At 41.0% G+C, this 25,073-nt stretch overlaps 1 protein-coding gene across 2 annotated transcripts; it reads left to right on the forward strand.

Moving 5' to 3' along the window:
- The first annotated feature begins 46 nt into the window (after window positions 1-46).
- FGFR1OP2 (FGFR1 oncogene partner 2) lies at window positions 47-24,424 on the forward strand. 2 transcript variants are annotated; one of them, XM_007538667.3, is made up of 7 exons: window positions 49-225; window positions 9,574-9,721; window positions 10,140-10,257; window positions 11,652-11,794; window positions 14,787-14,900; window positions 20,073-20,186; window positions 23,618-24,424. In XM_007538667.3, exons 2-7 carry the CDS (start codon window positions 9,587-9,589, stop codon window positions 23,753-23,755), a joined length of 762 nt encoding a protein of 253 aa, XP_007538729.1. In that variant the 5' UTR covers window positions 49-225; window positions 9,574-9,586; the 3' UTR covers window positions 23,756-24,424. The 2 variants fall into 2 exon arrangements, with proteins under 2 accessions (XP_007538730.1, XP_007538729.1); XM_007538668.3 differs by lacking the exon at window positions 14,787-14,900 and having other exon boundaries at window positions 47-225.
- Window positions 24,425-25,073: the final 649 nt, after the last annotated feature.

Here is a 25,073-nt window from a genome sequence, read left to right on the forward strand (position 1 = left end):
AGGAGCGCTGATCCCGAGGCTGTCTTGCAAAGGTTCCCCCCCCTCTCCGCCCCCAACCCTGACTCGGGATGGGGCTGCGCGACGCTGATAGCCTGTCCAGCCCTGCACTGCCTCTGCCGGCTTCGGAGTCCGCCCGCTGAAGGAGCTCAGCGCGCCGGAAGCGTCTGTCTTTGGGTCCGCGCGGGAGGAGGCTTAAAGTCGCGATCGCCCCAGCGGGCCGACATTGTAAGTGGGCTCAAGTTCAAGGATCCTGCTTACGGGCGGAACCTTTCTTCCTACCCCCCTCCGGGGGCTGTGGACCTCTCGAACCCCTACGGCGGGGAGCCCCGGGAACCCGGCCCGCAGCTCTGCGCTTCCGCTCTGAGCGCCGCTTCCCTGAACCGAGAAGCGCAAAGTTGTTGGCAGAGTTCAGAGGGCACCCGGGGCCCCGCGCCCTCCTCGTCTACCCGGGACCCCGGCGGGCGCCGTGGGGGACCGGGTTGACAGCCCACCCCCGGGCGGTCTTAGCGGAGAAGTGAAGCCAGGCTGGGTTTCCTGTGAGCTCGTTAATGAACCTAAGTGAGAAATCTTCTTTTCTTCTTTTTTTAATGTGTATTACTCATTTCACAGTGGTTTGTGCAAGATGATAATACAGTAGGGCATCGTTCCACAATGCACCCACCACCAAATTGCTGTGCTCACATTCTCCCAATTATCTCCATGGGGAAGGGGGAAGAAGATGAAGCAGAAGAATCATCATCAAAGCTAGGACTGGGGGTTGGGGTTATGCAAAAAAAAAAAAAAAAAACTCATTCCTGAGACTCTAAAGTCCCAGGTTCAAACCCTCGCACTAAGCCAGAGCTGAGCAGGGCTCAGAGGAGAAAGAAAAAAAAAAAAAGGAAAGAGAAGGAGATTATTTTAAAATGCTAAAATGAATTCAAAGTGAGGACTGGGTCCCAGATTGCACAGGAACCATGGGGGCGGCCCCCACCCACCACCATAACCCAGAGAGAACTGGCCGCAAGAGATGCTACTGCCAGGGGGACCCCAGACTTAGAGCCTGTGGGAAGGGGTGGGTAGGGGAGGCTGTCAGCAAGGCAGCAGGACTTGTACAGCTAACGGGTAGTTGTATGGTCAGTACTCGAGCTCTGTTGTTAGCAAAGCAGCAGGACTTGTACAGCTGACCCATAGTTGCATGGTTGGTACTTGGGCTCAGTTGTTAACAAAGGCTGCAAGACTTGTACAGCTGGCCTGTAGTTGCGTGGTCAGTACTTAGGTTCAGTTGTAGTCCTGTATTGAGGTAAACTGGCTGAGGCACTTGTTTCCTTCTATCTGATCTCTTTTCTCTTACTTTTGTGGGAGCTGGGGCTTTGACAGAGATGGCTGCTATTAAGCACACCCTGGCACTTGATGAAGACCATGTATCTGGTTCGGGTGCCCCTGCTTCTTCCCAGAGTCAGGGAGTTTTGGGGGTGCAGCCTCATCACAGAATCCTACCAGCTGCCTCTTGACTTTTGGCTTTGATGTGGGTCCCAGAAAGAGGGCAGTTTGGGGGCGTCTGATTTCTTCAGCGCATAGACCCTTTGGCAGGGATGTCTTGGTTCTGCATGTTCTCTCTACCAGTGCTCGTATTTTCTTTCCCCTTCTTTTTTTTGGGGAGCACTACATTTGCCACCACTCTCTACCAGGGTTCACCGCCATCAGTCGTCAGATCATATATATATATATATATATATATATATATATATATATATATATATATATCTTATCATTAAGCATTCTTATACCTGTGTTGCAGATGTGATTGATTTCCTCACTGCTAACCATGCCAGTCAGGACTTTTTATTTTCTTCATGTCTCTCTCCACCCATTCAGCTTTTGGTCTCATTTTGCTTCCCTCCAAGCACCTTAACAGCCAATTTTATGAGACTGCAGGCTGTTTCTCCTAAGCATGGCCTTCGCTGTTATAGTTCTGAGCCTTTGTGTATGCTGTATTCCCTTTAGGTTGTCTATTCTTTTTTCTTTAACCACCTATCAAAGCACATTTGATAGCTCTGGCGTTGTTTCACAGACTTGTCCTGGTGATATTGGTGATACTACTATGCCCCCACACACTTAGAGCAGTTCTTTAAAGTATCTGTTAGGTTTTATTATTTGTTCACGTGTCTGCCTCATGCACATTTGACCTTGAGTCTGAAGTCATGTCTTATTCATCTGTGAAACAAAAGCTGTCCCAGTACTTGGCACATAGCAGACATTATTTATGTATACACATTTAGACGTTTTGTATAATGGAATAGCAAACAGATTCAACATAGGAGCCCTTAGTTCCATTAAAATCGCCAAATGTTAGTCAGAAGGAACCTTGCTAATATGCAAAGACTTCTGACCTGTTTTGCATATGAGAACCCCCTTTTTTTTTTCCTAAAACACATAAACAATTATACTCTCTTTTTTGTTTTGCCTCCAGGGTTACCACTGGGACTTGGTGCCTGCACTACAAACCCACTACCTACTGCTCCTGGAGGCCATTTTCCCCATTTTGTTGCTGTTATCACTGTTGTTATTATTGTCATTGCTGTTGTTGGATAGGACAGAGAGAAATTGTGAGAGGAGGGAAAGACAGATGGGGGAAAGAAAGAACCTGCAGACCTGCTTCACCACTTGTGAAGTGACACACCATCCCCCCACAGGTGGGGAGCTGGGGCCTCAAACATGGATCTTCACATAGGTCATTGTAATTTGTACCATGTGTGCGCTTAACCTGATGCGCTACCCAAACAATTATACTTTTAAGATGCATTCTTATGAAAGAAGGAACAGAGAGCTCAACATACGGTACCTATGATTGAACCTGGGGCCTCAGGGCCTCTGATGTCAAAGTCCCATGCTCTTACACAGGCTTTCCCCTGACCTAATTGCACTTATAATATTTGCTGTTAAGGTTATACAAGATGGCACAACTATTATGCTCTTCGATGATTCTGTATGCTATTACTACAAGTGTCTATTTGAAAAGTAGTGGGATACATATATAAAGAAAATGCTCTTATATTCTTTTTTGCATATGTTCTTATGACCTCATGCATGCCTGGACAAACCAATAAATGTTTTTAACTGAACTATATTGTTTACATCTAAAGATAAATGTATAGAAATAGTCACAATGTGTCTGAGTATGTCCAGCTATAGGACAGCTGATTGATTTGCTACTAAAGGAAGAAAAGACAGGTGACTTCCATTTCTTTGCAACTTTCTTGCCCCTACTCTAAAACTAGACAGCTGGCAGTTGCTATCTTGGGTGGATGGTAGTTTCTCTTTTGTCAGCAGTAGGATGTTCTGAGCCTTCTGCCAGGAGCCTGACTGTGAATGTCTTTGGGTGGTAAAGTGGGCGAGAAAGTGGTTCAGGGAGGAAGGGAGGACCAGCTTTCAAAATGTTCACCTGTAATTGGGCCAGTTATAGAAAATAATGTAAATTGTGTTGTGACTAATTATGACAAGCATGATAAAATTAGACAAGTTGAGACTTCTTTTTTAACTGGGCTGTGTGTTTTTTAAAAAAAAAAAAAAAAAAAAAACTTGCTAGAAAAGGTAGAAAACAGTCTTCCTGTTCTATGACTGATCCCCACAAAGGGAGGAAAGCACATGTGTTTAAGGAAAGATGGCCAGGTAAATACATACTATACAGTAGAGTAAGCATTTCTGTGGTCACACATACAGGAAATGAACATGCAGGTTCTTGAAACTGTGAAGCCCTGTGTCACTGTTTTTCTCAAGTGCTATTATAAGAATGCTTTGAATTACCTGCTGTTTATAATTTCTTACCCCAGCAGATATTTTTATGGTCACAAAAATCCAATTTTAGGGCTGGGGAGATAGCATAATGATTATGCAAAAGACTTTTGTGCCTGCAGTTCCCAAGAAGCCTGTTTCAACCCCGAGCACCACTATCAGCCAGAGCTGATCAGTGTTCTGGTATTTCTTTCTGTGTCTTTTTTTCATTAAAAATAAAAATAAAATAAAGCAAAATTTAAATACAATTCATCTTGATAGTAGTATTTCATTATGCAACGTGAAGAATGTTTATGACAGCCTGTAGAAGTCCCACTGCTGTGGCTGTTAGTAAAGAGGCAGTTCAGTCCAGCATAGTAAACAAGTGGAGTGAGTGTCAAAGGCAGAAAAGATGTAAAAAAAAAAAAAAAAGTAATAACATCTAAAGTAGTAACTAATGAAGGCCTTATATCTGTTTTAATTCAGTGGTAGTCAGGGAATTTGCTTTGTTTTTCTACCGAACGAGAGTCAGATAATTGTTGCAGAGGAAAAAGCAAGCAGTCCCTGGGGTCCACCTTGGCTCATGAGAGCACTAGACCAGGGATTGGCTCTATTTCTGTTGCCAGCTTGGCTCTTTCCTTGATGCTTGGTGCTGCCTTTCAGCTCTGTACTTTGAAAATCCTTGAGTCTATTTTTTCCTTCATAAAATACTTGCCCTGTTTATCAAAAGACAATAAATAGAAAGTCATATTCGCCAAGGTCAGAGTTTCCAGTAATTTAAGTTTTTGCTCTAGAGTTATCTAGTGGTCCTTTTGAATTGAATCACGCTGGAGAGAAGACTTAAGGAAAAATGGGGACTGGGGAAACTGCATTATGGCCATGCAAAAAGACTCATACAGGGAGTCAGGCAGTGGAGCATAGTGTTAAGTACATGTGACACAAGGATCCGGTTCGAGCCCCCAGCTCCCCACCTGCAGGGGAGTTGCTTCACAAGTGGTGAAGCAGGTCTGCAGGTGTCTGTCTTTCTTTCCCCCTCTCTGCCTTCCCCTCCTCTTTCCATTTCTCTGTCCTAACAACAATGACATCAGTAACAACAACAGTAATAACAACAACCAAAAAAAAAAAAAAAGGGCAACAAAAGGGAAAAAAAATATTAAAAAAAGAAAAAGACTCATGCCTCAAGCTCCAAAGTCCCAGGTTCACTGAACCATGGTAAGCTGGACCTGAGCAGTGCTGGAGAAGAAGAGAGGGAAGAGTAAGCAGACAGTTTTGAAGGAGAAGGAGGTGACTTTTCTTATCAGACAGCAAGGGTTTGTTTTACACATAGCACAAGAGGCAAGTGGTACTGATGTCGAGAGACAGATAAGCAGACCCACAGATAGAGCTCAGGAGCACTGCCAATTTATTTCTAAAAACTAAACACGGAGCTGGGCAGTAGCACAGTGGGTTAAGCGCAGGTGGTGCTAAGCGTTTGGACCAACTAAGGATCCCGATTTGAGCCCCCAGGTCCCCACCTGCAGGGGAGTCGCTTCACAGGCAGTGAAGCAGGTCTACAGGTGTCTATCCTTCTCTCCCCCTCTCTGTCTTCTCCTTTCTCCATTTCTCTCTGTCCTATCCAACAGTAACTACAACAGTAATAAAAAAAAAAACAAGGGCAACAACAAAAAAGAAAATAAATATTAAAAAAAAAATCTAAACAACAGGGAGTCAGGTGGTAGCGCAGCGGGTTAAGCACACTTGGCGCAAAGCGCAAGGACCAGCACAAGGATCCCGGTTTGAGCCCCCGGCTCCCCACCTGCAGGGGAGTCCCTTCACAGGCAGTGAAGCAGGTCTGCAGGTATCTTTCTCTCCTCCTCTCTGTCTTCCTCTCCTTTACCATTTCTCTCTGTCTTATCCAACAATGACGACATCAATAACAATAATAACTACAACAATAAAACAACAAGGGCAACAAAAGGGAATAAATAAATATTTTTTAAAAAAAACAACTAAACAGCAGATGTGGCATTAAAACTCATTGGAAGAGGAATCGGGCGGTAGCACAGCGGGTTAAGCGCAGGTGGCGCAAAGCATAAGGATCGGCTTAAGGACCCCAGTTCGAGCCCCCAGGTCCCCACCTGCAGGGGAGTCACTTCACAGATGGTGAAGCAGGTCTGCAGGTGTCTAGCCTTCTCTTCCCCTCTCTGTCTTCCCCTCCTCTCTCCATTTCTCTCTGTCCTATCCAACAACAATGACATCAATAATAACTATAACAATTAAACAACAAGGGCAACAAACGGGAATAAATAAATATTTTTAAAATTTTTTTTAAAAACTCACTGGAAGGATGGATTTGTCCAATAAATGAGACCAAGGCAATGAGTTATCTCTATAGGAAAATATAGTTAGCTCAGCCCCTTATACTACACATGTAAATAAACACCAGGTAAACTAAGCACTTGCCAAACTAAGACTGTCATTATTAGTGGATAAGACAGAGAGAAAACAAGAGAGGAGGGACGGGAAGAGAAAGATAGACAGCTGAAGACCTGCTTCACTGCTTGTGAGGCAACCTCTCTGCAAGTGGGGAGCCCGGGGGTCAAACTGGGATCCTTATGCCAGTCCTTGGGCTTCTTGCCAGGTGTACTTAACTTGTTGCGCTACTTCCCAGCCCCCAACTGTCATTGAATTTTCATGGCTGAGGTTCCCAGTTCCATTCTACATGTTCTGGAATGATGCTCTAACTTGTGTCAGCCTCTTTCCTGTGCTCCACTTCATGCAAAACTCTCCCCCTTGTACATAGTAAACAGAAAAATAAACAAATCTCAAAAATATAAAGCCGTGGGGACTGCCTTAACCAACAAATTCTAAAACTGACCCATTTTTGGATTACAGCCGTAACCACCCACCACCACCATCAGGATGGAGGAAGAACCAGCCACTATTCAGAATAGGTTTTCCCTCTTTGTACCCTACCCTCAAACAGTATAATCTGTCCTTGTAGTTTTGTCCTTGGACAGAGTACATAATTGGTGGGAAGAGTGCAACCACTTGAGCTCTATAACTGTCCGTGTGTAATTTTCATATGCCCCTCCCCTGCCCCACCAGAAGTTCAGATGAAAGACAAGGCATTGTTAGATGTTGTCTCACTTTGAGCAGCATCTTAGACAGCTGTCCTTAGGGGCAAGTACTAGCACTATTGATGGCTCTTTTGCTGATGGCATTTCCAGAGACTTTATATCTAGACCTCTCAAATCTTAACACAAATGTTTTTACTATTATATCTAAGGAGTCCAAAGTTGTATTATTTTCCAGCTTTTATTTAAAATTTTAGTTTCAGGGAGGGAACCCAGGACCTTGCACATGCTGAGTCACTTCCCTTTCCTATACCCAGTATTCCATTTTTCTTTTAAAAAGAGTTTGACAGAGAGGGGAGCAAGAAGCAGCAGCAGTAAGGCACCCAGAGTTCCCTTCTTGCTGAGTGTGGTGTGGGGAATGAGAGCCCTGCACATAATAAGGCATGTGCATCAAGGCTTTCTGCTCTCTGAAAATGTTTTTCCAGATTGGCAGCGTGTATAAGATTTTGATTAAACCTTCTTATTTTAGGTTTGAACCTGCATCTAATAGCAAAATAATAGACCCTTTGCTTTAGCTATTGGGTATAAATTATCAAGAGTACAGTCTGAATGCTTTCTGAGCTTTTTCATTTTTCTTGGGTTTACATTTTTGGGACTTTGTTGTAAGTCTGATGTTAAATGAAAGCCCAGTGAAAGTGCCTGATTGGTTATTCTTTTCAGTTTTATGCATGTAGCTTACTTGAACTTACCCTTTCCTGCTTTGCTCCTTTTTCTGTATGCTAGGGGCTTGTTGTTGAACTTGATATGACCTGCACTGCTGTCAGCACTAATTTCTGCAGGAAAGTCCTGTTTTCTTCAAGTGGATGACATTCCTGAACTACAGTCCTTAACTTGAAATTCAACCAGAATTTTAATTTAACTTCTGGAGACTTGTCTTCTGGCCTAGTAAATTTAGCAGTCTTTTTTTTTTTTTTTTTTTAAAGCACTGAAAAGAATGACTTATGTAGAAAATTAAAGAGAAAATTTCTGAGAGTCTTAAATTGGAAAAAAAAAAAAAGGTTTTTTTTAGGTTTTCTCACAACAGTTAAGGAGGCTGTGTTTAGTCTCTTTAACAGTTATTGGGCTGGCAAACTAGCTCATTTGGATAGAGTGCTTTGCCATGTGTACACCCAGGTTTGAACTTAACCCTCACTACATTGAAAGAAGCTTTATTGGTGTATTGCACCAAAGTGAAAGACTCTGGGGTTGTGGGGAGGGATCAGGTCCTGGAACATGATGGCCGAGGAGGACCTAGTGGGGGGTGTGTTGTTATGTGGAAAACTGGGAAATGTTATGCATGTACAAACTATTGTATTTACTGTCGACTGTAAAACATCAGTCCCCTAAAAAAGAAATAAAATGAGTGGTCCGGGAGGTGGTACAATGGATAAAGCGTTGGACTTTCAAGCATGAGATCCGAGTTCAATCCCCAGCAGCACATGTGCCAGAGTGATGTTTGATTCTTCTCTCCTCCTACCCTTCTCATTAATGAATAAAGAAAAATATTTTTTAAAAAAGAAATAAAATGAAAGAAGCTTTAGTGCTGCAACTCCCCCCCCCCCCGTTTCTTCCTTCTACCTGAAAAAGTCTACCCAAAGTGGTGAAGCCCCCACAACAACGGGGAAAAAAAGGCCGTTATTTATTGATTTTCACTATATATGATGTTTCCCATCGTGCTAACTGTTGCTCTAAATTAAAACTTTATTTTTACACTTACTAAAAAAAAAAAATCTAGAAGTTAGATTACAGTGTAGTTATATATCAGAAGCAAGGTTTCCTTAGGAAGGTTGACAGCTGATTGAATAGCCATCAGACCCACTGCGAAGACCTTTTTCACAAATGTCCACAAAGAGAGTGCTCAATTTCCATCCCCTGTAAAACTTGCTGATTAGATACCTCTGTCCTTACCACATATTTGGAAATATATTCTGATGTTAAATGTATTCTGATTATGTCTGGAAATCCTTCATGTGCGATCTAATTTTAGTTTGGAAATTATCAACTCACTTCCAGATCTGTGCTTTTCTAAAGGAAGCAAAATCACAGGTGTGGTGACAAGCTTTTTTTTTTTTTTCCTTTCCAGACAGTGACTAATATAATATAATTCTGTAACAAATATGACTTAAGAAGTCTGTCTGCTGGGGTTAGGAGATGGCTCAAACCCGTAGAGCATGTACTTCACCATACACGAGGACCCAGGTGCAAGCCCACAGCCACCACAGGGGAGCTTTGCAAGCACTGCTACAGTGCCTTACCTCTCTCCCTTTCTCTCTCTCTCCCTAGTAATTTTTTTTAATTTTAACTTATTTGTTATTCGATAGAGACAGAGAGAAATTGAGAAGGGAGGTAGAGCTAGAGAGGGAAAGAGACAGAGAGACATCTGTAGTCTTGCCTCACTACTTGTCAAGCTTTCTCCCTGCAGGTGGGAACCAGGTGTTTGAACCTGGGTCCATGTGCACTATAGTGTGCATGCTTAATCAGGTGCCCCACCACCTGGGCCCTCTGTTTCTCTGTCTCTCTTCCTCTCTGTTTCTCATGCTCTATCTTAAAAAGAGGGGGGAAGGGGAAAAAAAGTGTGTAGCAGTAGAGGAATCATGTGTCAGAACCATAGTGATAACCCTGGTGTCGAAGGAGAAGAAAAAACAAGCATATCCATGTTGACAAAGGAACTAAAATAAGGTGTATGCTGGCCTCATTCTGAGTCTTGACTTGTTCACTTTAACTACAGGCCAGCTTCAGAAATGAGTTGCACAATCGAGAAGGCCCTGGCTGACGCGAAGGCACTGGTAGAGAGGCTGCGGGATCACGATGATGCGGCCGAGTCTCTGATTGAGCAAACCACAGCCCTCAACAAGCGTGTGGAGGCCATGAAGCAGGTGGGCTCTCACCAGTGCTTCTGAGATGCTTCGAGTGGAAGCAGGAGCCTGATGAATACTACTAATTTTATTTTCTGTAGTGTACTCTAATTAAAATTTCAAAGTAAAAAAATAAATAAATAACATTTCAAAATAGCTTGGCTTACCCTTTTCAGTTTTCCCTTTTTTTTTCTTCCCCAGTCTCCCATCAGTTGCTACTAATGTGTGGTAAGAACACTTCAGATATGCTTTCGTAGGAACTGCCCGGCGTAGGAGGCAGAATTGAGTCACTGGAGTTACTGTGCTGCTGTTTAGGTCCTCAGAACGTGACCTGATTTACCCATTTTAACAGGGTTATTTTTCTTATTCTTGCTTAGTAAATACTGTCAAATACTGTCTCCCCACATGTTCTTTTTTTTTTCTTTTTGTTTAATCTTAGTATCAGGAAGAAATTCAAGAACTTAATGAAGTTGCAAGACACCGGCCGCGGTCCACATTAGTGATGGGAATCCAGCAAGAAAACAAGCAGATCAGAGAACTACAACAAGAAAACAAAGGCAAGACTTACTATCCTTTTGTAGAGAAAATCAAATGAAAACTCTACTCTGCTTTAGTTATACTAGGGCTAGGGACTAACTAGTATCTTTTTTTTTAAATGTTAAAGATATTTTATTAACTAATTTATTTATTTTCTTATTGTGTGGCCGGGTGGTGGCGCACCTGGTTGAGCACACATGTTACAATGCACAGGCACCCGGGTTTCAGCCCCCCAGTCCACACCTGCAGGGGGAAAGCTTTGCGAGCAGTAAAGCAGTGCTGCAGGTTTCTCTGTCTTTCTCCCTATCACCTCCTTCCCTCTCAGTTTCTCACTGTATCTATCCAATAAGTAAAGACAATAAAGAAATTTTTAAAAAAAGGTTTTAAAATTTTTATTTATTTATTTGATATAGGCAGAAATCGAAAGGGAAGGGGAAGCTAGAGAGGGAGAGGGAGAGAGACATGTGCAGCACCACTACTTGTGAAACTTCCCTCCTGCGGGTGGTGTCTGGGGATGAAACCTGAAAACCTGAATCCTTGTGCATGGTGACATGTTCACTCAACCAGCCCCCCCAAATTTTTTAAAATGGGAAAACAGTCCAGGCTCTGGCTCCTTAGCAGATAGCACACATTTCCATTAGCAAGCACCCAGTCTTAAGCCCCTTGGCCACCACTATAGGGGAAGCTTCACAACTGATGGAGCAGTACTGTGATGTCGCTCCTCAAGAGTCAGTCCCAAGCCTTTTCTGTCTTCTTTCTCTGCTCATGAAATTTGTTCTTTCCACCACAAATGAGTTTTCTGAACACACCATCCATTTTCATTCCTCTCATACAAGATCCTTTTTTTCATTTTCCAACAACAGGAATAAAGTTCATCTCAATACTATATTTCTGTGACACTTTCACCAAGTTCTTACCTTCTCCAGATTTCTGTTACTAGGTATTCAGGTAGAGCTCCACTCCGCACTTCACACTTTCTATTACAATAATATCCGTGGGTTGGGGGAGACAGTCTATATTGGTAATGCAAAGAGACTCTCACGCTTGAGGCTCCAAAGTCCCAGGTTCAGTCCCCAGCGCCACAATAAGCCAGAGCTGAGCAGTGCTATGGGTTTTTAAAAAATTTCTTTTCTTTCTCCACTTAAGATTCAAGCTCTGTGACCTTTCGACATTCCTAGTGTAGAGCACTGTCTGGTGCATAGTTGTTGTTTAATAAATGCTGAAATTATTCTCAGAAGGTAGTTTTAAATGGTCATCTAGAAAAACTAATATAGGACTCCATTGGCATTTTATGCATTGTGTTTTCTTTTTACAATATTCTTTGTAAATTACTCATTCAATAAATATAAAATAAAGGAGGATATTTTATACATCCTTAACTCATTGGAATAAAATACACTGTTATTCTTAATAGAATTACGAACATCCCTAGAAGAACACCAGTCTGCCTTGGAACTTATAATGAGCAAATATCGAGAGCAAATGTTTAGATTGCTAATGGCTAGCAAAAAAGATGATCCGGGTATAATAATGAAGCTTAAAGAGCAGCACTCAAAGGTAATCCACTCTATAAATACAATTTGAAAAGGAAAAGGGGTACAGTTCCTTCAACCCTCTTTAGATTTTTTTTTTTAATCACAGACTTTTTTAATACGCTATTGAAAACTTTATCTTGGAGGACAGGCGGTGGCACACCTGATTAAGTACATACATTACTATGCTTGAGGACCCAGGTTCAAGCTCCCACTCCCCACCTGCAGGGGCGAAGCTTCACAGGCAATGAAGCAGCTCTGCAGGTGTCTATCTTTCTCCCTCTCTTCTTCCTCCTCCTCTCTCAATTTCTCTCTGTCCTAACAAAAAAATAATTTTTTTTAAAAAAGGAAAAATGAATAAGACCTGTAAATGCAGTGAATTTGTAGTGGTAGCACTTAGCCCCAGCAGTGCCGTGGTAGTAGTAAAAATAAGGAAAAAGAAAAACTTATATTTTTTAAATTTTCTATTTTCCCTTTTTTTATCCTCATTTCTAATTATATCACTTTCTGTTTTTATTAAATATTTATTTCCTTTTGTTGCCCTTGTTTTTTTTATTGTTGTAGTTATTACTGTTGTTGTTATTGATGTCGTCATTGTTGGATAGGACAGAGAGAAATGGAGAGAGGAGGGGAAGACAAAGGAGGGAGAGAAAGATAGACACCTGCAGATCTGCTTCATTGCCTGTGAAGCGACTTCCCTGCAGGTGGGGAGCTGGGGGCTCAAACTGGGATCCTTATACCAGTCCTTGTGCTTTGCGCCACCTGAGCTTAACCCGCTGTGTTACCGCCCGACTCCCTCACTTTGTTTTTATTATTCTAACTCCAGTTGTTCTCTAGCAGCTTTAATGTATACTAAAAACTAAATTTTATTTGGGAAATAAAGGTAAGTCTGTTCAAAATTATTTCTATAAAATTATCTGCTCTTAAATTACTAATTGGTATTAAGACTATTTTCCGTTGAGCCTAACTTATCCCTACTATAGGTGATTCTGAATATTTGGGAAACCATGGGATGAGGAGAGGAACAAACCTTTTCAATTTTGCCCCACCCCCAGAGTCACTCAACAGCATAAATTTTAGAGAGAGAGCTGAACTGGTTAGAAATTAGTGTTTTCCCTAATGGTTCTAATGGTTATCTTACTTGTGGGCATCTGCATCTATTCCTGTGCATCTATGTGCCTGTGTTTGCTGCAACTGTTGTGAATAGAAGTAGGATAATCCCTCTCTGTCTGTATTTTAAACTGGATTTCAATGTGGATGTGAAGTGAAAGTCGTAGGATACATTGTGATAGGAGGCTGTGACCTGTCTGCATAATGTTCACCTCACTCATAACAGTTACAAATAAAAGCAGAAACATTGTGTAGAATCTGCTTTTATCTTTCTCAATTATTAAAGCACATTTACTATTATTTAAAGTATTTCTTCCATCTTTTACTTAATAGGTACTTTAAAAATTGTTAATACTATTAAACTTAAATGTCTGATAAATAGCTGTTTGTGGGACAGCCTCACATAGTAAGGAAGTTAATAATAGATTTTTGTTGTGTCTACACAAGTGTAATATAGTAAACCAAATAAATAAGGCTTTAATATTACCTAATTATGCTATTTACCTCCTTCTTCTTCTTCTAGCGTTTGCCCTTCTTCCGTAGCCAGTCAACAGGTCAGGTTGAAAGCTGTCAGGAGCTGCTTGTTGCTGGCTTTGAAAGTGACTGGGATCCATGTGGATTCAGTCGGCTAGGAAGGATCGTCAGTTTCCCCAATGAATGGGTACTCACGGGATGCACCACGAGAAGGTCGATCCAATGCATCCCATTTACCTCCTAACTAAAAGGAACAAGTGGGACATTTGAGTGGTAGTCTTTTGAATGAATAATGTTAGTAAGTTGATCTTAAAAGCACTTCAATTTAAATATATAATTGGCTTTTTTTGTTAGGAACAAAGATTGACTTAAACTCATTGGTAAAATAAAAATTTGGGGAAACTCAACAGGCACTTCTGTTCCACAACCTACAAAATTAAATTAAGATGCAAAGAACTCTGGCATAGTAGCTCTTAGAATAAGATGATGTAGCTGACTGGTTTCATCTGGTCGGATCTGTGACATAAGTAGTTTTCTAAGACACATCAGGTTTTACCGTTTACCAGAGCTGCTTTATTAACAAAGTTAAGTATTTCTTAAAATAGCTGTAAACCACTCTTTTTCATTTCATAGATGGGATTCTTCATCTATCAATAAGTGTTGGTTCTTACTTTCCATAAAATGACTAAGTTCCTTGTTATTAATTCTAACTAATACATATTAATGTTTGTGATTTTTATTTTTCCCAAAAAGGAGACACTTAGACTCAGTTAGACATGCATTAGGACTCATGCTAGCTTAGGAATTATTTATGGAAGAACAACAAAGAACCAGTTCCCTTGCTCTCTCATGTGAGTTAATAGTGTACACACAACATGCTCTTGTAAGGTAGGATAGGATACATACTAAAATGGAAATTTGAATTATTGCTGGGATTTCAGCAGAAGCAGGATGGATTATCATGAGGAGAACCTGGGATGGTGTTAGGAAATAAACAGAAACATCCTTATAAATCCAGCTCTGAGCTGATGGGGGAGTAGGAGGAGGGAGTGACCAACGTGGACAGAGAAAGATGAGATTTCAACCCGTGTTTAGGTGCTTGTGCTCTGAGAGGCCTAAACACAAAGAATTGTGTAATTTACACAGCACAGCATGGTGGAGGAATTAGATCCTTTTGAGGCTGCCCTAACACAGAATTTTGCTTTCATCTAGAAGCTTACCAGGACACATTTAAAAACATGTTGGAAAGTTTGAGAAGCAGTTGTTTTCACCCAAGTACTTTTTTATATATTTTTTTAAACAGATGGCCTTTTTGGAAATCTTAAAAAAGCAAACATTTCAAACAGCTGGCTAACACGCATGAACTAACACTCATTCAGTTTGTGAATGACGGATAGAGTCCGTATTAACATTATAATGACTCTGTACTACAGATTGACATGGTACACCGTAAGCAGTCTGCAGGAGTCATCCTTGATGCATCTCAGCACATCCTTGAAGCACCTCAACACGGACTGGAGAGGAGGCGCTTGGAAGCCGATCAGAATGTACACTCAATAAAAACACTCAACTTTGGGTTGTGGGTGGAAGGGTGGTCCAGTTAGAAAAAGCCTTTTACAGATTAAATCAGCAAACCAGTGAAAATCTTAAAGAATGCTTCTTAAAAAAATAAAAAATTAAAAAAATAAAGAATGCTTCTGGAAGCAGAAACGTTTGGTGCTGCCAGGGAACAAACCCCAAACCCAGAGGCCTCATATATGTGAAGTACATACTCTAGCATAGTTACATCTCTGGCCACAGTGTAGAAACTTTAGATCTGTGCTTAAGTTTCTGTGCCTTGTTTCAGACATAACCTGTTAGGTCATTGCAGGTTGATTTTTTTGTTTTGTTTTGTTTTTGTTTTTACCAGAGCACTTCTCAGCTCTGGTTTATGATGGTGCAAGGGATTGAACCTGAGCCCTTGGAGCCTCGGGCCTGAGAGTCTTTTAAATAACCATTATGTTATCTACCTCCTGGTCATTGCATGTTTAAAGGTGATTTCAGCCAGCTTTTTATTTTGTTGCTCTCCTTAACTGTTGCTGCAAAACCAGTAAGCTCTAAACAGTTACTCTTTTTCTGAACGTCAAAGAGGTTAACAGCAATTTTAACATGATTCCATAAAAAAAAAATTTGTCCCATCCAAGTGTTAGGTGAAATGTTTTAGTTCAGATTTTTTACAGGTGGTAGTCCTTTGGTTTGAAATCACTAAAGTTTCAAATGCCCCTTATTACATGCTGTGATTAAGTATCATACCAAACTCTGACTTCTTTCTTACCTGTTTCTTTTTACTCAATTGTGGTAGGTCTCACTTAGCAGATTCAAACTAAGCCTAAATAAATGTTACAAATGGTGAATGACATTTCAAGAGAGTTTAAGAGTTACCTTGCTGACACTTCTTTACAATAATTTTGAACACACAGGTCTCGGCTTCCCCTGTCTATTAAAATATCTGTGATTCTTCCCAAATGGCATTGAGTAATAATTGAGTCATGGATGGACTAGGCCTATAAAAATGCTGTCCACTTGGTTTTTACAAACGTTATTTATTAATGAGACCTAGAGTATTACTCTGGCACAGGCAAAGCTGGAGATCAAACTTCAGATTTGATGCTCATGAATCTAATGCTTCTATCCACTGTACCACCTCTAGGTCACAATATTGGAGTGTTTGTCTCACAACTATTTTATTCGAAATAGACTTTGTCTTGGAAAAAAGAAAAGAGAAGAAAAAGCTTTCTTATGTTTTAAAAAACTCAGTAATTATTTACTTAATGCATAGCCTTTTGAGCCATACCATAGACTCCTATATCATAAACCGAGAACATTATTGAAAATCAAATATTTTCTCATTACCTTTATTCAGTTTGCTAAGGCACATAACTACACTTAACTTTCTTATTAGCACTGTGCCCCTTTATAGTGGAAGGGATTTTAATTTTATCTATTGGATAGAGGCAAAGGGAGAGATTAAAGAGGAAGAGAAAAAGATAAGACATGTACAGACCTGCTTCACTACTCATGAAGCTTCCCCATACAGGTGGGGACTAGGAGCTGGAACCCAGGTCCTTGTGCATGGTAACATGTGCATTCAACCAGGTGCACCACCTCTTGGCCCCATCAAATTATTTATTTATTTATTTATTTATTTATTTATTTATTTGAGATACAGAAAGGAAGGTGTGTGGCAGGGAGACAGAACCAGAATGCCCAGACACTTCAGAGGTTGTTTTTTTTTTTTTTTTTTTTTTGCAGAACCATCATGCTGTCTCCCCAACCTGTAAGTTTCTTTGTGTTGCTGTAGATCGTACAAAAGTTGGTCTCAATCTCATTCTTGCTGCCATAATCACTTTGAGAGCTATCCAGTAGAACTTCCCAGTGACCCCTGTGTTCTTTTTTTTTTTAAAGAATCCAATGCTTTTATTTATTTCTTTCCTTTTTGTTGCCCTTGTTTTTATTGTTGTTGTAGTTATTATTGTTGTTAATGTCGTTGTTGTTGTATAGGACAGAGAGAAATGGAGAGAGGAGGGGATGACAGAGGGGGAGAGAAAGACAGACACCTGCAGACCTGCTTCACCACTTGTGAAGTGATTCCCCTACAGGTGGGGAGCCGGGGGCTTGAACTGGGATCCTTATGCTGGTCCTTGTGCTTTGCACCATGTGCACTTAACCCGCTGCGCTACCACCCAACTCCCGACCCCTGTGTTCTTAACCTGTACTATCTGGTGTGGAAGCCACCAACCCTGGGTGGCAGTCCGGCATTTAAAGTATCACTAGTAGAGGCTGGGAGGTAGCGCAGGGAGGTAGCACAGCGGTTTGTTAAGCGCACATGACGCATAGTGTAAGGACTGGCATAAGGACCCCAGTTCTAGCCTCCGGCTCCCCACTTGCAGGGGAGAGAGTCTCTTCACAGGTGGTGAAGCAGGTCTGCAGATGTCCATCTTTCTTTCTCCTCTCTGTATTCCCCTCCTCCTTTCTCAATTTCTTTCTGTCCTATCCAAAAACAACAATAGCAGTGACAACAGTAATGACAGCAAGGGCAACAATAATGACTACAAGGGCAGCAAAATGGGAAAATTAGCGTTCAGGAGCAGTGCATTCGTACTGCAGGCACTGAGCCCCAGCGATAACCCTGGAGGATGGATATATATATATATATATATATATATATCTCACTAGTGCAACCAAGGGACCAAGTTGTCAGTTGTTTAAAAGTGTATTTGGTTTTAATTCATTTAAATGTAAGTAGCACTTTTTGTACACCACAAATTAGTGTCTTAATACTTAAAGTTTTGATTGGTTAAATAGTTATTAAATGTATTTCTTTTTTAATATTTTTATTTATTTATTATTGAATAGAAGCATCCAGAAATCAAGAGAGGAGATGGAGGTAGAGAGCGAGGAGACACAGAGACACCTGCAGCCCTGCTTCACCACTTGTGAAGCTTTCCCTCTGTAGGTGGGGACCAGGGGCTTCAACCTGCATCCTTGCACACTGCAATGTGAACGCTTAGCCAGGTGCGCCACCGCCTGGCCCCTAAATGTCTTTTTTTTTTCCTTTTTTGTTGCCCTTGTTTGTTTTTTTATTGTTGTAGTTGTTGTTGTTATTGATGTCATAGTTGGATAGGACAGTGAAATGGAGGGGGGGGAGCGAAAGATAGGCACCTGCAGACCTGCTTCACCACCTGTGAAGCGACGCCCCTGCAGGTGGGGAGCCGGGGGCTCAAACTGGGATTCTTAAGCTGGTCCTTGCACTTTGTGCCACCTGCGTTTAACCCGCTGCGCTACCGCTGGACTCCCCCCCAAATGTATTTCATAAACAAAAATTCTCCCTCTCATTTCTTCAGTAGTTTTGTAGTTACACTTTCTTTTTTTTTTTTTTGGGGGGGGGGCTATCCTCTTCTAGTCCTTCTTACAAATAGAGTGTATACAGCTACTTAAGAGATTTCATGTTGGGAAGTATTAATTGCTTTGAATTCTGGCATTAGTAGTATGAAATAACCAGGTGTGGGTAGATAGCATAATAGTAATGCAAAGAGATTCTCATGCCTGAGACTCCAGAGTCCCAAGTTCAGTCCTCCACACTACCATAAACCAGTGCAGAACAGTGCTCTGATTTAAAAAAAAAAAAAAAAAAGTATGAAAAAACCCTTAGTTGTCAGCTCATAGAAACTGTTCATTGAGAATATTAGTTCCAAGTTTCTGTTCCTTGGAAATCTTTCCAGCTCTTTCATTAGAGCCTAATTTCAAGTTCCTTGAAATCGAGAAACATCTTTTTATTTATTTATTCCCTTTTTGGCCCTTGTTGTTTTATTGTTGTAGTTATTATTGTTGTTGTTATTGATGTCATCATTGTTGGATAGGACAGAGAGAAATGGAGAGAGAAGAGGAAGACAGAGAGGAGGAGACACCTGCAGGCCTGCTTCACCGCCTGTGAAGCGACTCCCCTGCAGGTGGGGAGCCCGGGGCTCAAACAGGGTCTTAAGCCAGTCCTTGCGCTTTGCGCCACCTGCACTGTGCTACCGCCCGACCCCCCAAGAAACATCTCTTAATTAGACTTCATTTTCCTGTTAACTAGCATGATGCCTGACACTTTGTGCAAATATATATATGAAGAGATTGGAATAAACGTATGTTACTTGCTGTGCCAAAGATGGATGTCTGTTCTTTTTTTTTTTTAATTTATTTCTTTATTGGGGAATTAATGTTTTGCATTCAACAGTAAATACAATAGTTTGTACATGCATAACATTCCCCAGTTTCCCATTTAACAATACAACCCCCAGTATGTCATTTATCAGGTCCATGAAGGATGATAAAAAAATTTTTTTATATTTATTTATTTTCTCTTTTGTTTCCCTAATTTTTATTGTTGTTGTAGTTGTTGTTATTGGTGTCGTCATTGTTAGATAGGACAGAGAGAAATGGAGAGAGGAGGGGAAGGCAGAGGGGGAGAGAAACATAGACACTTGCAGACCTGCTTCACCGCCTATGAAGCGACTCCCCTGCAGGTGGGGAGCTGGGGGCTCGAACTGGGATCCTTTTACCAGTCCTTGCGCTTTACGTCACATGTGCATAACCCACTACACTACTGCCCAACTCCCTGAAATGACTTTGTAACAGTTTGCAGGAGGCCACTTGATATGATAAGCAACTGGCAGTTATAAACAAGGTATAGCCTCTGCTTTGTAGGAGAACTATAAACCAGGAGAGGTTCTGACCTGGACTGAGACCCACTTACAGTCATGAATACTATGAAAAGAATTTATGAATCGTGAGAATTTAAGGGTCAGGGGTGGGGGGAGAAGCTGAGTTTGTCAGTAGTTGTTTCCATCCCCATTATTTTCATCAATAGTTCAGTATAGGTGCAAAAAAAAAAATCAGTAAGTTACTGATCATACTGTATGAAGAGGAATGTAAAGTACGAGGGGCCCTTTGTCAGGTTATGCCATGCAGCTGATCCATAATTCTAGCCCGCATATAACATCTAATGTCAAAAGCATGTTCATGATCAGCTTTCTTGGGAATGCCAGTCTGACATAGTACACGTGTGATAAGTGGTAATATAAAAAGCTTACATTTGTACCAAGTGGCACTGCAGATTTTATAACAAGGAGAGGATCCAAAATATGGAAATAATGATGTATTTCACTGACTTGCAACTCGCATCTCTTCATTTTCAGGAACTACAGGCACATGTGGACCAGATAACTGAAATGGCAGCTGTGATGAGGAAAGCCATTGAAATTGACGAGCAACAGGGCTGCAAAGAGCAGGAACGGATATTTCAGCTGGAAGTAAGTGTTGAATTCACCCTGCTGTCCAGCTGAAGATTTATGCCAGAAGATACATCCTACTTTTTAAAATGGACACTTGTGGTCCAGGAGATGGCACAGTGGATAAACTGCTGTCCTCTTAAGCATGAGGTCCTGAGTTCAATCCCTGGCAGCACATGTACCACATGATGTCTGGCTCCTTCCTCCTATCTTTCTCATTAATAAATAAACTTTTTTTTTTTAAATGGACACTTGGGGTGGGTGGGGGGTAACTACTGGCTATAAATACTAGACTGTATTTTTTAACATATCTTTTTATTTATTTTCCCTTTTGTTGCCTTTATTTTTTTTATTGTTGTAGTTATTGTTGTTATCGATGTTGTCATTGTTAGATAGGACAGAGAGAAACGGAAAGAGGAGAGGAAAATAGACACCTACAGACCTGCTTGACTGCCTGTGAAGCGACTCCCCCTGCAGGTGGGGAGCCTGAGGCTCAAACCAGGATCCTTACGAAGGTCCTTATGTTTTGCGCCATCTGCGCTTAGTGTGCTACCACCGACTCCCACTAGGCTCTATCTTATAAAGTGACGCCACCAGTTGATTCTCTTCTGCCTGGCCTAAGATTTTAGGAGATTTAATATTTCAAAGAACAAGTCATTATTAGAAATGTATTAACAATTTGAGCACACTTAAAATTCAGTGTGATTACCAAGTTGAAGTCTTTAAGTGCTTAGATTGAAGGAACATGTACTCAGAACTGTGGTCTGTGCATCAAAAAATTTGAGACATTCGATCCATTTTTCCCCTGTGCCATTAACTAGTGATTTATGAGACTATAAGGTAATAGGAGTGTATATTAGCACCATTCCCACCAGCAATGGTTTGTATGTATGTGCGTCCCCAGTGTAGCTGAACATCTACCATCACCCTCCACCCAGAGATTTTTACTTTGGTGCCGTACTCCAAACTCAGTCAGATTCTGCTTTGAGTTTCCGAGCCCAGGTCTTTCCGAATGGTAATGTGCACTTAACCAGGAGACAGATAGATTTATTTATTTATTTCATAAAGGATCAAGTAATAAGTATTTTGGGCCTTGGCGACCAGTCTCCACTACAAGCTCCTCTACTCTGCAGCCACTAGAACACAAGCAGCTTTGCAGAGAGAACAATGTGGACTTAACCTATGTTTCAGTAAAACTTAATTCACATTAACAACCTACAAACTGGTTCTTGCTTTAGAAAGTCTGACTGAAGGCAAAGTGGTAGAGAACTAGGTCTGAGTATAAAAGGGCAGCACGGGGCATCCTTGTGTTCAGTGTTTTGATTCTACCCAGTATCGTGTATGTGAGTTGTGGTATTATTACCATAATTTCAAATGATGCTAGCAATAGAAGACTGGGTAAAGGGTACACAATTCTTGCAATTTCTTGGGAATCTACAATCACCTCAAAGTAAAAACTTAATTTTTATTTCATAAAAAAATGTTATTTTGGGGTGAGGGTGGTGGTGATGCAGTGCTATTTTGCCATGAGGGAAGACCTGGGTTCAAGACCCTGGTCCCCACCTAAGGGATAGGAGGGCTTCATAGGCAATGGAGGAGTGCCTGGAGCATTGCAGGTGTCTCCTCTCCTCTATGAACACCCCCATCTCTCACTCTCTTATCTAAGTAAAGCAAAATGCCTGCCAGGAGTCATAGAGTCATGCAGGCACTGAGCCCCAGTGATAATGACCCTGATACCAGAAAAAAAAATGTTATTTTTAAACATCAGCAAATTTACTAGATCAGCAAATGGAGGAGTAGACAAAGTTGTTTTCCAGTAGTAGATTTGATTTACTTTCCTTTTTGGAAAACAAACAAACAAACAAAAAAACACAATCTACCCAGTTGATCTTCCCCACCAAAAACTCCAAAGGAGGAAGCAAACCAGATGACTTGTCCTGCATCTCATGTTTCATGGAAAGGACTGAGGGTACTAAAACTCTGAGGGGCTCTGGTATTACTCACAGGTTTTTTGGATGTATACAAATACAACTCTGTTGTTAAAATTTCGGAAGGTTCTTGCTGGGCGGGTCTAGCTTCGCGGTGGTGAAGACTCAGGGACACACGGCTGGGCAGGGAAGCTGTATTTCTTTATTCAGTAACCACTATTCATAAACTAAGACAAACTAATCACCAAACAGAACTCTGCTGTCTCTTTGCGACGGCGCAAGCACTCTTTCTTTTACTCTCGAACTCAGGAACCCTCGAACTCTCTCACTCTAGAACTCTCTTACTGGGGAACCCTCTGAAAACTCTCGCACTCTCGAACTCAGGAACCCTCTGGCCCTCTCTCTCTTCCTCTCGAACTCCGGAACTCAGGAACTCTGGCGGGGTTCCTCCGGGGCGGGGCCAAGCGGGCCGCGAAATTTAACTGGACTGATCTAATTCTCTTGGTGGGGGAGAACTAGAACCCAATGTAAAGCATACAACACAACTCTAGATGTTAGTTTCTTCATGTATAGTGTTGATAATGAAGTGAAACAATTTCTGGGTCCAGGCGGTGACATACCCAGTTGAATGTGTTAGGACCCAGGTTCAAGCCCCACTTGCAGGGGTAAAGCTTCATGAGTGATGAAGCAGGTCTGCAGGTGTCTCTTTCTCCCTTTCTGTCTTCCTGTCTCCTCTGGATTTATTTTTCTTTCTTGCCTCTGGGGTCGTCACTGGGGCTTGGTGCCAGCACTACAAATCCACTGCTCCTGGTGGCCATTTTTTTTTCCATTTTATTGGATAGGACAGAAAGAAACTGAGAGGGATGGGGAAAATAGGGGACAGAGAAAAATAGACACCTGCAAACCTACTTCTCCACTTGTGAAGTGACCCCCCTGTAGGTGGGGCATTGGGTTTGGACCAGCATCCTTGCGCAAGTCCTTATACTTCATATTCTGTATGCTTAACCTGGTGTGCCACTGTCTGGCCCCTCTCCTCTGAATTTCTGTGTGTGCTATTAAAAAAAAAAAAAGTGAATAAAAAAAATGAAAAACTGGTTGCCAGGAGCGGTGGACTTATAAATAAGACAGTTTCATAAATAAGACAGTTTCTTGGGCTAGGGAGACAACATAGTAGCTATGCAAAAGACTCCCATACCTGAGGCTCTAATGCCCCAGGTTCAATCCCCAGCACCACCACAAGCCAAAGCTGAGCAGTGCTCTGGTCTCTCTCATTAAATAAATAAAATATTAAAAACAGAAGCAAAAGGACAGTTTCTGAGGGTGATTCCCAAGGCTTAAATAAAGAAGCTTATTAATACATTATTCTCACTACACTAAAATTAGCATTAGCTATACTAAAATAATAGTACATTCTGCCAAGGGTGAGCTTGCTTTTTCTTTTATTTATCATGCCTTCTTCTGGCACTTCTCAGATATGAAGCTACCTTAGTAACAGTGTCTTTGGTTTTGTCTGTCTTCTTATAGCAAGAAAACAAAGGTTTGAGAGAGATCCTGCAGATAACTCGAGAATCCTTCTTGAACCTTCGGAAAGATGACCTGTCAGAAAGCACATCCCTGTCAGCACTCGTGACCACTAGTGACCTGAGTCTGAGGAAGAGCTGAAGTTTTCTTCGAAGGCCCCAATGTGCTCTGAGGCTGAGCCCCCAGAAAGCAGGGATGAACAGGACGCAGAATTCCAAGCCACGATTTGTTTTTCCCCCCTCCCACCCCCAATGAACTGGCAATGACAGTTCTTAAGAGATAGCAGCAACCAAAACATGCATAGTTGACAGTTACAGTTATTCCAAAATGTACTGAAAAGTAGGAACTAAACCTTTGTTCCCTGATGAACCAAGTCAAGGTTTCTGCAGTGACAGCTAAACATATCAGGAACCTTCCGCAGCACTGTGGGCTTCCTGGGGGAGATTTGGATCAATATGTACACTCCCATTAATGTCTGAGAGCTCATGAAACTGTCACTGTTTACAGTACATAGCTTGTCACGCATGGTTTTGTGAGTGGAAGACCCTCATGTCAGAATTACCAAATCTTTTGTGTACCAGGAGATTCAGCTTTAATAATTGCCTGTCTACCTTCCCGTTAATTTAAATGTTTATCAAAGAAAATTCAGTTTTAAAGATGGTAGGAATGTTCTATATGTACCAAAAAAGAGGTGATTTAATTTTAGCTAATTTACCATAATTCTCAGTTAATAGTTGTCCACAACTTGCTCAAGTATGTGAAATATTTCAGGAATGAAAAAGAAGGAATACTACTTTCTACGAAAGATCTTTAAAAGGCATATATGTAGTAGGTTAAACTACTCCTTTGAAAGAATAAGTTTTGGTTCTAAGTCAGTGATGGCTTTTCTTTACTCTGGTTGATCTAAGGATATTACAAAGCTCATTTAGCTAACAGAGAGGTTTAAGTATTTGATATACAAAGGTGTGGTGGTTTCAGGATAAATTGAGAATTCCTCAGCTCACAGAACCTTTTTTAAAAAATAACCTGCAGCAGTACAGAAAGAATAAATTAAAATTTCAAAAAGAAAAATTCTGGACTATTCTTAATCTATTCTGGATCTTATTCTTAACCTGAATCTATTTTCACTCTAGCTCTCATAACCTTTTAAAAATTTTTTTCTATAAACTTTCAGTCAGTATGGGAAAGAATTTATGACTTTAGAATATTTGTGTTTTCTTACTTTTTACAATATTTATATATATATATATATATCCACTATGTTAATTTTTACAAATCACCAGAAACAGAATGTGCTTTAATATCAATTGAAATCTACATTTTTCCGTGTTAAAAAATAATGTCAAATGCAACTACATATATTCATTTATATTATTTAAAAGTTAGCATAATAGGAAAATTACTTTTGTGTATTATTTGTTAAATATACTTCATATAATTTTTATGTGTAGTTTCATAC

Source organism: Erinaceus europaeus, chromosome 7 (genome assembly GCF_950295315.1).
Source record: "Erinaceus europaeus chromosome 7, mEriEur2.1, whole genome shotgun sequence".
NCBI classification, from domain to species: Eukaryota; Metazoa; Chordata; class Mammalia; order Eulipotyphla; family Erinaceidae; genus Erinaceus; species Erinaceus europaeus.

Coding starts and splice junctions, on each gene's coding strand:
- FGFR1OP2 (XM_007538667.3), top strand. CDS start 9,587: ATGAGTTGCACAATCGAGAAGGCCCTGGCTGACGCGAAGGCACTGGTA. Junction 11,795..14,786: donor TTAAAGAGCAGCACTCAAAG/GTAATCCACTCT, acceptor TCTGTACTACAG/ATTGACATGGTACACCGTAA. Junction 20,187..23,617: donor AACGGATATTTCAGCTGGAA/GTAAGTGTTGAA, acceptor GTCTTCTTATAG/CAAGAAAACAAAGGTTTGAG.